Raw genomic sequence first — 14,010 nt, 5'->3', positions numbered from 1 at the left:
CGCTATGAAAGTTTGACAGATAACATCAGGGGTGTGTGGATTCATGCAGAACATGCAGGGGTGAGTGAAATAGCTTGGGACTGCTTGGGACCGTTGTTCTGGTACTGAGTGAGCCAAAAATAATAATGATTTTCTTCGGGACCCAGTGGTCTTAGAGTTACCTCTATGATATAATCGCGTGTGACATAGGTGTAGCTCTATCGCATACAATTTTTGTTTTACTGCTATGTTGTTGGCACATTTTGCGCGCATGTTGGTTTACACGATGCTTGATCAGTTGTTGCGTTAGTAGCGTATTCCATTGAAAAGTAAAGCCATGTTGTAAGGTACGGATTTATTGGTTTAGACTACTTTTACGATTTTATGCAATTTTAAGCACTAAAACCACTAATTAATTTTTCAATTTTAAATTTGTGTCATAATTTCTATAATTTCAATGTGAGCTGAAAAGCTGTTCAAAATAATCGACTCCCTTTAGTGAGCTGGATGGGTTTTATCCACTCAGCCAGATGAGCTGTTTTGCCCACCTCTACTTCTGAATATGGATAGCCTAAAAGCAAACATGTAGCGCTACATCGCCTGCATGGTCAATTTCTAACATTCGTTGCGATGTTCATGAACAGAGGATGATAGGAAATGGAACTAACATTCATTGTAATAGATTTTTGGTTTCCGAGTACCTTCCTAAAGTTATCCTAGCTCGCTGTCTATTCTCTAAATGCAATTTTCACACTGCCATACTCTAAACGGAGCTATCAATTCTATACTTTCATCTCCTCATCTATCGTATAAAAATTACCACTTTAGTCTGTTATTTGAAACTAGCATCTTCAACTATGTTTTTTTTTTACATCATTCCGACGAGTGGTTCTTACATCTATTGGGTGGTACTCCCCCTCAGGGCCTCCCTCTTTGTTGTTTATTCGAGAATGTGTTGGCACGGGAGTGTTTTATTTCAATCTTTATCATATATCTTACTTGAAGCTAGAGTCATTTAATATCTGGGCACAATCTTTATTTTACTGCAGCGCTTCTAGCGGTCGGAGCTGGAATGTTTTGACAGCAATTTGTTGAAAAGTTGGTTACGATTCATTTTGTTTAAAAGAAGTTATACTAGATGAAAAATCACACTTAGAAAATCCGACGTGGTCAAGTTCAAAAATCGCGAAGCCGTTGAAATGGGCTAAATCGACCGTGTGCAGTGTTCTCAAAACGTTTCCGTGAGCGGCATCCCGAGCAAAGTCGGTTAACAAAATGAAAGCAAATCGATAATAAAGTTTGCAGTTCCTATCATAATGAAAACTAATTTTGATTTCAATTTCCGCGGCAGAAGTGTGATATCATATTGTGCATTCATTATACAGTCAATACATTTTAAATAAAAACAACTTAACTTGAAGTTCTGCTGTTAACGTCTTGTTTAAAATTTAATTTAAGTTCATCTGTTGTTGAACTAACGATTATGGTTTATTTGTTTTGTATAACACATTTTAGGTCGTTAGTATTTTGCTCGGGATGAGATTTGAGCTCAAATCTTTCAGCGTAAGAAGCATGGATGCAATCCATTTACACCAGGCCCGTATTCAGTTAAACGACATGAATGCAAAATCAGTAATCAAATTGATTTCATTGATAGCAGGATTAATTTGCCGTTTGATTCAACAGTGTAACATTGTGCTCTCATTTTTGCTGTGTTAACCGTTAAGTCAACCAAAATGAGATCAACTGGAGTATTCAAAATAAGTTACATCATAACAGCAAATTTTGATTTCAATTTGATCTTCAGCTTTGCCCGGGATACTATCCATCGGCAGGATCATAGCAAGCGTCATAGTGGAACTAAAGGCCCACGCACATTAGATCCGGCTCGGACGCGCTGCGGCAAAGTGACAGCTAAATCTATTGTCTAACTGTCAAATTTACGTCAACGCAACGCAAACGGATCTAATGTGGGTGGCCCTTAACGATCGCATTTGAAAGTGTTGAGAACGGTTAGGGCAAACCCAGAGCTGTCGGATTATGATATCGCCAAGAAAATCAATGCCAACCAAAGCACCGTTAGAAGGATTCGTCAGCGAGAATGATTTCGATCTTTTCGGGCCAGTAAACAACCAAACAGGACAAGAATCGAAGTAGGCCGCGCGATTGAAATGACGTGTTTTGATTTTGCTAAAAAAAAGTCTCTGTGTTTTTATGGTTTTTATCAATTTGAACGATTAAAAGAACTATAAAATTGATGGTGTAAAAAAAAAGATCTTATTCCGGATTTGTATCTGAAGGACGAAAAGTGGAAGAGGCTGATAGGCTAACAGAAGGTCATCAAGAGGGAGTGAATCAAGCGGGCCCCCATCCGGGAAGTTGAAGCATTTATTCATAAGATTTTGAAACATGACAAGGCAGGATGTTAACGGATTATTCAGACAGTGATAGATGAGGATCCAGTGAGAATGCAGTTTCAAACGCTTTTGGATACGGTTGTGTTTTAAGTTTGTTCTCTGTTTTGCGCGTGGGTTCGCGTTCATAGTTTTCGGCTGCATTTGCCGGATTAGCTCTGGCGCTCTGCCTCCCGGACGTTTATACGTGTGTGATTGATAGTTTTCTCGCTTTCCGGGAAGTTTTAAAATAGAGAAAGAAAACGTGATTCAACATGTTTGCAAGCATCAGAAGAGATGTCACAATCTGCGTTTTTTGATTTTCTCCCGGACCAGAAAGTTTATTTACGCGCTGCAAGGTGCGTGAAAGAGTTAGGCACAATCGGTGTTGATGTTGGCTCGCTTGCAACTTTTTTTTTTGTGTTTTCGAAAGAAATTGATCGAAAGTCTACCAAAAGTGCTTCTGAACGTGTTTCGCAGTTGGGAGTGGTGAAATTCGTAAATTCGCGGTTTATGTTCAGTGAAAATTCCGTATCACAAAATTGCTCACCGAGTTCCTTTTTTTTGCCGTTCAACGACGACGGGCATGCGAGAGAAAAATAAGCATCGGGAATGTGCTCCCGGATGTATTGATTTAGTGAGTACGTTCCAGTTGAAGATTGTTCTTATACATATCTCGATTGCATTTTCGAGGGGACGTCCGGAGAGCTTTGAGATTTAGGCGTTGTTGCTTATGCGGGCAGACGAGTTGGTCGCCGGTAAGGGCCAGTAAGTGCTGCCAACAGATGAATCAAGAGGTATTCGAAACACCTCGGAGTGGTCGTGAATTACCAGGCATTCTGAAATGGGTCACTGGAGCTGCAATAGAGCTAACACCTTCTAACTCTCGGACTAAACCTGCTTTAATTTAAGGGTAATAAAAAGCAGTTTTCTTCCATAATAACACTGCCGCACAGTGGGGGTTACATTGTACACACACACACACACAGTAAGCAACCAAACAGGACACTGAAGCAGAATCTAGTGGCCAAGAGACGTGCCCGGAAGTTGTACAATGAGGTTCTTACAAAGTACGAATGATGTATCCTCATGGACGACGAAACGTACGTGAAGATGGATTATGGGCAACTTCCCGGACAAAAGTTCTATAAAGCCACTGGTCGGGGTGATGAACCCTAGATAGTTTAAATTCGTGTTTTGCCGATAAATTTGCAAGAAAGCTTATGATCTGGCAAGGTATTTGCAGCTGTGGACAAAAAACCCAGGTTTTCGTGACAAACCAGACTATGGATTCCAAAATGTACAAGTAGGAGTCTGAAAAAACGTGAGCCAAATCTGTTAAAAAATTGATGCCATTAATGCGACAGTTTTTTAAAGTTAGACGCACACCTTTTGCCTAACCCGTACGATGTACGCGGAGACTTGAAGTATGTATTCAAGTCTCCGCGTACATCGTACGGGTTAGGCAAAAGATGTGCGTCTAACCTTAAAAAACTGTCGCATTAATGACCCTTCGCTCATTTTCAACTTCTATTCAATTTTCATACTGCCGTACTCTAACGGAACTATCCACCTACTCTCTTCTAAAGATCATTCTCTAGCTAATAAATTATCAAACTAAAGCTTGATGTAAGCATTTCCAATCAACTCTGAAAATCGCTAACTTCGCGTATGAAGCAGCATAAGAACACTTTGAATGTAAGAGTTTCAAAGTTATTCTGTGATTGATTTTTATTTTTGAGAATTCTGACAAAATACGATGGGAATTCTAAGGAGAATGCGAATTAAGTTTCCAATTGAATGGAGGGAAGAAGTCCAAGATTATTCTAAGCAGAAATTTATGAAATCTCCAAGGTTAATTGCATGGAAATTCTAAAGAGAATTCAAATAGTCGGAGATGCTTAACGTCAAATATCAGACTTAAAGTGGAGATTTTATACGATAGATGAGGAGATTGAATTATAGAGTTGATAGTTCCGTAATAGTACGGCAGTGTGAAATTTGTGTACAGAAAGTAGAAAGCGAGCAAAGGCCAATTTTGAGGAAGGTACAAATCTGGTAGTTGTTTACGTCAGATTGCGACTTGAGTGTGAAACAATCGATAGAACTGTTTCCGCACATCGGAGGTACATGAGCAAATCGGCGATCATCCCTTTTGCCAGTGACAGGGGAAAACACCCCTCACCATCCCTCATTAACGGATGAGCTTGGTAAAGGAGATGCTCAACCCGATTCGTACTTTCCTCAAAATTGTCCTCTGTTCGCTTTCTACTTTCTGTACACAAATTGCACACTATAACGAAACTATCAACTCTTTACTTTCATCTCCTCATCTATCGTATAAAATGTTCACTTTAATACTGATATTTGATGTTAAGCATTTCCAACTACGAAAATAATCTATTTCCAAGAATTTTGATGATTGTTCTGCAAAGAATTTCAAGACTGCAATATTATGTTTGTAAAAGCTTATTTGCCTCAAAGTTTAAGAGAAGGGGAATTATTCTAAAAAAGTTCTTGAGATTATTCTGAAGAAATACTGTGAAAAGTTCTTAGCGAATTATCAAAGTTATCTAACTAGATATAACAAAATTTTAAAGATTTCGAACGCAGAATCAAATTCAAGATCAACAACAACAAACCGTAATTGAATTTCTAAGTTACCATATAACTAAATGGTTACTTATTTAGTTTTTATAAGTCACTATTTATTTATTTATTTATTTATTTATTTTTTTTGTCTGCATCAACAGGCTGTGTATAGCCCCAATGATGATTTAAGTAACTAATATTGGTAAATCAAAAAATAAAAACTAAGAATAAAATACATAAATAAAACACACAATCATTCACGGTTAACTTTGCCAGAAAAGAACGATGAGAAGTATCTTCGTAGCAGCTGTCGAGGCATATGGAAATCGAAGATGCCCGAGACTCGATTGAACACTCGTTGCAGCCCACCTATTGCACCGTTCATGCCATAGTTTGTGCGCTGAAGTGGCAATCTCAGCATAACGTTGTTACGTAGCGCACGGGGTTGGACGTTAATGTTGACTTGCCCCAAGATGCACTGCAATCAATTCTACCTTGTAAAGTGTCCGCAATGAACAGGGTCCTTGAGGTGTCTCTTCTAGTTCGGAGAGGCTCCAGATCAATCAGCTGGCAACGACTTTCATAGCTGGGCAGATGAAATGGGTCTCTCTAAGGCAGCTTCCACAGAGCGAATCGAAGAAAACGGCGTTGAACGGACTCAACTCTCTCAGCACCATTGTTGTAGTTTGGACTCCAGACCACAGAACAATATTCCAGAATGGATCGCACCAAGGAACAGTACAGTGACTTCAAACAGTAGATATCGGAGAAATTCTTTGCTATCCTGAAAATAAATCCCAATGTCCTAGACGTCTTGTCGACAACGTACGAGATGTGCTGCTTGTACGTAAGTTGAGAATCCTAAATAACACACAGATCTTTCACATGGTTTACACGGTCGATTACAGTGCCGTGTGATTGGTTCTTTCTTCCGAGTAAAAGTGATCACTGAACACTTAGTGGGGTTAACCACCATTCGGTTCAAATTACACCAGCTGGCAAATGCTTCGAACTGACGTTGAATGAAGTGACAGTCATCAATCGAGCGGATTCGTAGGTAGATTTTAAGATCGTCTGCTTACGATAGTCGTGGGCCTTCGATGACCAAGTTCACGTCATTGAAGTAGAGTAAGAAAATCAAAGGTCCCAGGTGACTTCCTTGAGGTATTCCTGACGTAGCTAGATAGATATTGGACCGGTTGTCACCAATGGCAACCATCAGTTGCCGATCAGTGAGATATGAACGAAACCATCGCAAGAGGTTGCCGCTGACCCCAAGTTTATGCAACTTGGCAATCGCGATGGCATGGTTTAGCTTATCGAAGGCAGCTGACAAGTCGGTGTATAGACGTCTGTTTGAGTCCTCTCTGCCATGCTTTCCGCAAGATACGATGTCAAACACAGCAGATTTGTGGAAGTAGAAAGACCGGAAGTGAAGCCGTGTTGATCACCACTTAGATACTGCTTACAATGAGACAGTAGAGGCTCCATGATAACTAACTCGAATAACTTCGCAACTGCACTCAACGACGTAATTTCACGATAATTGTCCGCATCCCGTTTGCAGCCCTTTTTGTGGATAGGAAACATATGTGCGAATTTCCAACAAGATGGAAATGTACCACTCGAGATGGACAATCGAAATAGGTGAAGCATGGGCATCAGCAAGCTGGCGATATGCTTTTTCAGGAATACGGATGGAACGCCATCGGGTACTGGATTGAAGGACGACTTGAGTTGTGATGCGGCAGTGGAAATCATCTCGACGTTGACATCCATCGCACCCAGTGTTTGACCGTACAGTGGAACATTACTAGCTGCTAGGGTAACGTGTTCGTCAGTTAATCTCTCATTCGTGAAAACACTGGCGAACTTCTTAGAAAACAAGTGACAGATCTGCTGAGGAGTGGAAGCAACTGCTCCATTCAACACCATTGAAGAAGGTAGGCCGGATTCCTTGCGCTGCTCATTTACGTAATTCCAGAATAACTTCGGGTGCGACACTATTTCCGTAATTTTAGTCACTAAAGTCACTACTATTATATCGCATCAGCACTACTAGCCCTGCAATTGTCAAACAGAAGTTGAAGAAGAGAGGAAAGGTGACTCGGCATGCAAAAAATATGAAGAGATGGTAGAACAAAACGGCCGCTCAGGTTAGCCAACAGAATGTCTCAAATATGATGACACATTGGAATTTTGTCGCTATTTTTCCTTTAAAGTGCTTTATCATTGCTACAACATATTGATTTTTTTCTTGGAACTCTCGAAAATGATAGAGAACAATCATAAGACCCCATACATACCTTGGGTTCGGATTCGGATGTTCCGGATTATGGATTCATATGGTCGAATTTATTATCTATCATAACCATATCGAGCGACATAGCAAATCACTTCTACTCAATGAAATATGACCAATGTGCCAAATGACAACCAGAAAGCCGTAGAACCAGTTCAGGATATTCCTGATAATGATTCCGTATGTTCATATTTGATATCTCTCATAACTATATCAAGTAACATATCAAATCACTTCTACTCGATGAAATATGACCAATGGCACTCATAACGACAACCATAGAGCCATTTGGCCACCATAGAACCGGTTCCGGATATTCCGGATCGTGGTTCCACAATTTTATATCTCATGTAACCATATCAAGAGACATATTAAATCATATCTAACCGGCAAATTATGACCAGAAGCACTCAAAACAAAAACCATGGAACCATATAGTCACCGAATAACTGGTTCCGGATATTCCGGATCATGGTTCCACATAGTCAAATTTTATATCTCTTATAACCATATCAAGCAAGATATCAAATAAGGGTGTTAGAAGGAAAGGGGTGTAAGTGACTTTGATCGATTCTCCTCATCGACTTTCTCTTTCGTTAATAATTCAGCTGCAAACACATTCCTTGATTCTTGTGCCATTCTGGATGCTATGTGAGAACCTCCTTTATCAAACTAAGTGGAAGAAATAGCGCAAAATCTGTTAATAAAGCTGTGGCTATCAAAAGAGAAAGTCGATGAAGAGAATCAATCAAAATTACTTACACCGTTTTCCTTCTAACCCCCTCAAATCACATCTAAAGTCTCGAAAGCGCCACAATTGATCAACTTCAAATTTATGTAGGTATGTAGGTAATGCAGAAAAAAAAACCTGAAATGCTGCATTTGAAAGTTGAGTGTATATACAATGGTTGCTATGATGAGTTTTCACCGTTTGCTCTCCAGTTTTCAAAATGACGTCCAAGCAAGAGGAGCAGCGTGTCAAAAATTGCTGGATGTGGCCAAATACACCGTGACAAACGTTTTTAAAGTGTCTGTCGACCGCCAGGAAGCCTGGAAGTGGCGGCAATCGTAATCCGGACGTGGCAGCGACGACGAAGAAGGTTGCGGTTAAATATAAGCGGAATCCTAACCTCTCCATCCGGGACGTCGCTGGCAAGCTCAATGTCTCCCATACTACTGTGCAGCGGGCCAAGCAACGAACCGGGTTGTCGACGTTTAAGAAGGTGATGGTGGCGAACCGAGATTACAAACAAAACACGTCGGCAAAGCTGTATACGAATCTGCTAACAAAGTTCGACTGTGTCGTCATGGACGACGAAACTTATGTGATGGTGGATATCAAGCAGCTTCCGGGACAGGAGTTTTATACCACATCAGTAAAAGGGAATGTGGCTGAAATTTTCAAACTATCGAAGTTCCCGAAAAAGTGTCTCGTCTGGCATATAGCCTACACGTGTGGTCTAAAAAGTGGCATTTTCATTACTACTGGAACCATCCATCAAGAGATCTACGTCCAAGAGTGTCTGGAAAAGTAGCAGCCTAGGGGTACGAACGGAAGCTTGACGTAGGACCGCTAGTGGACGGAACAAATATGTTGATCATTTAGGCTCTTTCCGTTTTTTTATTGGTGGCCCTGAAAGATACAAATCACTCAAAAAAAATCAAGATTCAGGATTTCGAGGTCTTTTAAATAGATTAATTATTTAAAAAGCAAACTTAAGTCATTCTTCAAGATTCTAAGCTATGAACAAACTATTTCTGAACTTCAAAGTATATTTACGACGATCCGCAATAAGATCATACTATATGATTTATACAGATTTTTGTCAGCCAGAAACAGAAGAAGATTTTTTACGGTGAAAATACAAATTGAAATTGGAAATAATGTGGCAACACTGTATCGTCTTCGTATTGGTGCGATGCGTGCTGTTGCACTCATAAAGGGTGATACGGTCAAAATTTGGTCAAGGGAAAACGCGTGTAAATCGGTGAAATCGTTTATTTAAAAAATCAAATTAAATTTCTTTTTCAAGTTCAATTAGTATAAAATTCAGGAAAAATATTCAGTTAGGCTTCCGCTTTTCCAAATCCGAATTGCCGGGCCTTACGCTTGACCCCTGCCATCAGATTTTGTACAGCCACCTTGTCCACCTTCTTCGCCGCAGAAAGCCAGTTTGCCTTGAACTGCTGCTCGCCCTTAGCAGTTTTTTTGGTCTTCTTTAGGTTCCGCTTGACAATAGCCCAGTATTTCTCAATTGGGCGGAGCTCTGGCGTGTTGGGAGGGTTCTTGTCCTTGGGAACCACCTGCACGTTGTTGACGGCGTACCACTCCATGGCCTTTTTACCGTAATGGCAAGATGCCAAATCCGGCCAAAACAGTACGGAACAACCGTGTTTCTTCAGGAAAGGCAGCAGACGTTTATTCAAACACTCTTTCACGTAAATTTCTTGGTTGACAGTCCCGGAAGCTATGAAAATGCTGCTTTTCAAGCCACAGGTACAGATGGCTTGCCAAACCAGATATTTCTTTGCGAACTTTGACAGTTTCATGTGCTTGAAAACATCTGCTACCTTTCCCCTTCCTTTTGCCGTATAAAACTCCTGTCCCGGAAGCTGCTTGTAGTCGGCTTTGACGTAGGTTTCGTCGTCCATTACCACGCAGTCAAACTTCGTCAGCATCGTCGTGTACAGCCTCCGGGATCGCGCTTTGGCCGTCGTATTTTGTTTATCATCGCGATTTGGAGTCACTACCTTCTTGTAAGTCGATAGTCCGGCTCGTTTTTTGGCTCGATGCACGGTTGTAAACGATACACCCAGCTTATTTGCGGCATCTCGGAGAGAGAGGTTAGGGTTTCGCTTGAAACTACCGGCAACTCTCTTTGTCGTCTCAGCGGCTTCCGGTTTTCGATTTCCCCCCGATCCAGACTTCCTGGCTGTCGACAAACGTTCCCCAAACACTTTAATTACATTTGTAACGATTTTGCCAACTTTGCGTGCGAGTAGCTCGGATTTTCGCGATGCGCGAGCAAAATTTTGATACGCTGCTCTTTTTGCTTGGACGGCATTTTGACAACTGAAGAGTGAATTCCAAAATCAAAATAGGAGCAACATTCTACACACACACACCTTCAAAATGAGGGGTGTTCAGGTTTTTTAAATGCAAAATTGAAAGAAATACGTCAAGTTGATATTGACCAAATTTTGACCGTATCACCCTTTAATGTGGCAACACTGTATCGTCTTCGTATTGGTGCAATGCGTGCTGTTGCACTCATACGTCGTGTCCGACGCTTATCCATCCGTTGCTCCAAGCGATTTTTTTTATCTCTAGCTCTTCCCTTACTTTCATTGGTGAAATGGTGAGTGATCAACCGAGCATTGCGCTCGCTCTTGTGAGCATGCGCAATATGTCGTTTGTTCGATTTGCGCACTATCGTTGCGTCCGTGTTTGGGATTTTTCGTTACATGTCTGAATTTTGATTTGGGTCACAGTATAGATATTAAAGACGTAGTCCTACGTCAAAAAAAAAATGTTTGGATACAGGCAAATCCGTTGTCTATTATTTTTATTAATTTTTGGTTCTAATAATTCAAATATTTGTTATCAATGGTAGTTGTTCAAAGGTTAGCAAGCATTTAAAATATGTATAAATGGATGTCTTCACGGGAGAAGGTGGTTCTAAATTCTCTATAAAACGATCTGCGTAGTTTTAAAATAGACCCAAGGCAACTGACAGTCTATCAGCCAGTTTCATATACACGATAAGAGGGAACATTAATCTACCTGATTTTATGATAGGCACTATCTTCAAGACCAGTTAGATGGCCATATGGCTCTATCTTTGTTGTTTTGAGTCACATTGGTCATATTTCGTTAAGTAGATGTGATTTGATATGGAAATCATAGATAACGAATTTGTTCTAGGGTGGCCATATGGCTGTGTTATTAATTCTTAAAGCTTTCGGTCATATTTTGTCGAGTAGATGTGATTTGGCATGTCGCTTGATATGGTAAAGATAAATAACAAATTTACCCATTTAGAGCCATAATGCTGAATATATCTGACACCTGTTTTACGGTCGCCATTCGTATGCAATTCGTCGAGTAGATGTGATTTGATTTGTCACTTAATATGGTTCCGAAAGATAACAAGCTGCAAATTTTCCTAAAGCTACATCTTTACTCTTAGAGTATCTAAGATTTGTCTGCAGTTTCTCACGCGAGTTCCATCATTCTCATCGTGGATAACTGGAAATGTATTAAGTCAAATAAAAACAGCATCAACTATTCAAATGGAAAACCGATCATAATGACAATTCCGTAGCCTTCAGCAAAATTTGACCACAAAGTAAACAACTTTACGCCAGCAAAAGCAAGGTGAGTCAGTAGGTATCGTATTACTATAGTAAACATTAAACTGCGCAACTGTCACATAAAGATCGCCTTCGATAAGCTTCGCTTAATGGCAACTTTAATCGGAAAATCGACATTTTATGCCCCAACTCGTTAAAATTATAATCTTATTGCATCCACACGTGTGATCTCCATAACCTTAATGTATCGATTAATGAACCAAATGGGTCATAACTTTAATCCCAAACTGAGCAGATCGACATGGCAATGCCATTAAATGCGTCCCTATATAAAATGTATTCCTCCTTCACCTAGAAGCAATCTGGCTTCAAAGTTTAAAGAACGAAACTAACCCATCGATAAAGAAGAGTTCCATTTTTATTTGTACGCTCATCCCGTGTGTGTCGACGTCAGTTGCGTTCCGCGAGATTTATTAGTACGAATCGGTATCTTTTTCGCTTCTAGCAATAACATGCGAAATTTGGCGCTGATTTTGCATAAATTATGCTCTGCCGTCCGATACAACCTGATTTAATTTTTTTTCCGGTTTTTGTTTCTACACTTGCGAGAGTGTCTACAATTGCCAAAAAATGCCGACGACGACGGACGGCGGCTCGGCGAGTACTTATTTATGATTGTCTTGTTTTCAAATTATTATTCGCCAACTTTCCCTGCCGTGTATCGACCGTGCCTGGACTTGGTCAAAACAAAAAAAAATGAACCATAATTTGAAGGTCCAAATTCCCCGAAGGTCTTTTCCTCTCTGGCCGTTGTCGGCCTCGTTATTGCTGTTTGAAATTGTGTGTGGAATTCCGCTTATTGAGTTTTTGCTTTGTTTTGCTTTTTGTTTTCGTGTCAATTATCTGCACCTATTGTTGATTATCTTTTGCGAAGCATTTTTTTCTCCTACTAATAACTGTTTCCAAGTACGTGTCGCTATTTGCATTGACACGTCTCCGTTCATAGTTTACAACCATAAAGAAGACTGTAAATAAACCTAGTTTACCCACATCGATTTATGCTTACCTTAACGTTTACTGCAATGGTCGCACTTTCTGCCTTCCCCCGCACTTTTCCCATCCAAACTCTGGGCAGCAATTGCCAATTTTACGATCAATAAAGCAAGCCTTGATTGTTCGATTCTTTCACCCTTCGAAGAATGCGTGCTTCGGTTTTTTTTTTCTCACTCTCAGCATAGTTCATGTTTGGATTCGCTCATTTTCTGTTTTTTGCAAACTCTTAGTTTTTATGTGTCAACTCCGACATGTACACCGCGTCGCTTTTTAACAGCAGTTAATTTACATATACGACTTTTTTTCTCTCTCCGTTCTTCTTCCCACAGAAAAATGCCCACGAAGATGAACAACAGCAGCAGCAGCAGCAGCAACAGATTATCAGCAGCAAGTACAACTCGGTAAGTGGAAAAGTGGGATGATTGTTGCCCATAGGATTATCGTTGTTTTTTTTTTATCTGTTAGATACCGTCTTAGCATGGTGTCACGCACAAATGTTTATGTTTCATTCCGTACCGATCGTAAAGTTATGAATGGGCAAGCGGTACTGCAATTTGCATCCATGAATAACGTGTTTTAATGGATTCCATTCGTCCCGACCCGGATTAGGGTAATGGACCACGATAGCTGTGTAATGCTGACTGATTAGCACTTGTGGTTTGCTTCCAACAGTAGGACTCGTGGTTTTGGGGGAAATAACTTCAAATTTGTTCAAATAAGTGGAGAAACAGTTAAAATCACGCTTGTCTAATGAGAGATGCTTGTATGATTAGATTTTTAAGGAGGACGAAATTAACAATAAATTTTACAAGATTACGGGACCAACTGGTCCGACAGAAGTGATGATAATGGTTTTGTTTCTCACGTTGGTTAGATAAGTGGTCATTGGGGTGGGTTAAATTTGTATGGTGGATCACAACCCCCTGTTCCCTACTGCTCATCCCATGTGTTTTGAGATCCCCATCAATTGTATGGGAAACGAAATGAAACTATTAATTTGCTTGCCAAAATTTCAAATATTGCGGAAATTTCATCATTTGGTCATTTAATTTATTTGGTAATTTGTCAAATAGTAGATGGCCTTTTTGACGTAGGACTACGTCTTTCGGGAAAGGAGCCATTCAGGGAAATGAAACGAAAATTGGTCTGACTTTAAATGCTAATAACTTGGCCAATATTCAATGGATTTTGATGATTTGTATGTCGATCGATTCACCTGTTTCATAAGATTTGTGTGGTATGTAACAAATTATAATTATTACATATTTATATAGTTAACAATGTAGAAATATGGAAATATTCAAATTTCCCATACATTTTCTTCGACCGCAAGGTGCTTACCCCTAACACAGCCATCAGATAGCTGATCCCTATCAA

The 14,010-nt window shown here is 40.1% G+C and overlaps 1 protein-coding gene across 9 annotated transcripts in view; it reads left to right on the top strand.

Moving 5' to 3' along the window:
• The window catches only part of by (blistery), an 854,610-nt gene that overhangs the window by 646,864 nt on the left and 193,736 nt on the right, over nt 1-14,010 (top strand). For all 9 annotated transcript variants that reach the window (XM_065239770.1, XM_065239771.1, XM_065239773.1 and 6 more), the window contains one exon: nt 12,963-13,034. In XM_065239770.1, the coding sequence (XP_065095842.1) occupies nt 12,963-13,034 (72 nt within the window). The remainder of the gene's footprint in view (nt 1-12,962; nt 13,035-14,010) is intronic.

This window comes from Ochlerotatus camptorhynchus, unplaced genomic scaffold (genome assembly GCF_037179485.1).
Source record: "Ochlerotatus camptorhynchus isolate MF236.1 unplaced genomic scaffold, CSIRO-AGI_Acam_v1.1 ptg000062l, whole genome shotgun sequence".
Lineage (NCBI taxonomy): Eukaryota > Metazoa > Arthropoda > Insecta > Diptera > Culicidae > Ochlerotatus > Ochlerotatus camptorhynchus.
This window is presented reverse-complemented; position numbering and strand designations above follow the sequence as displayed.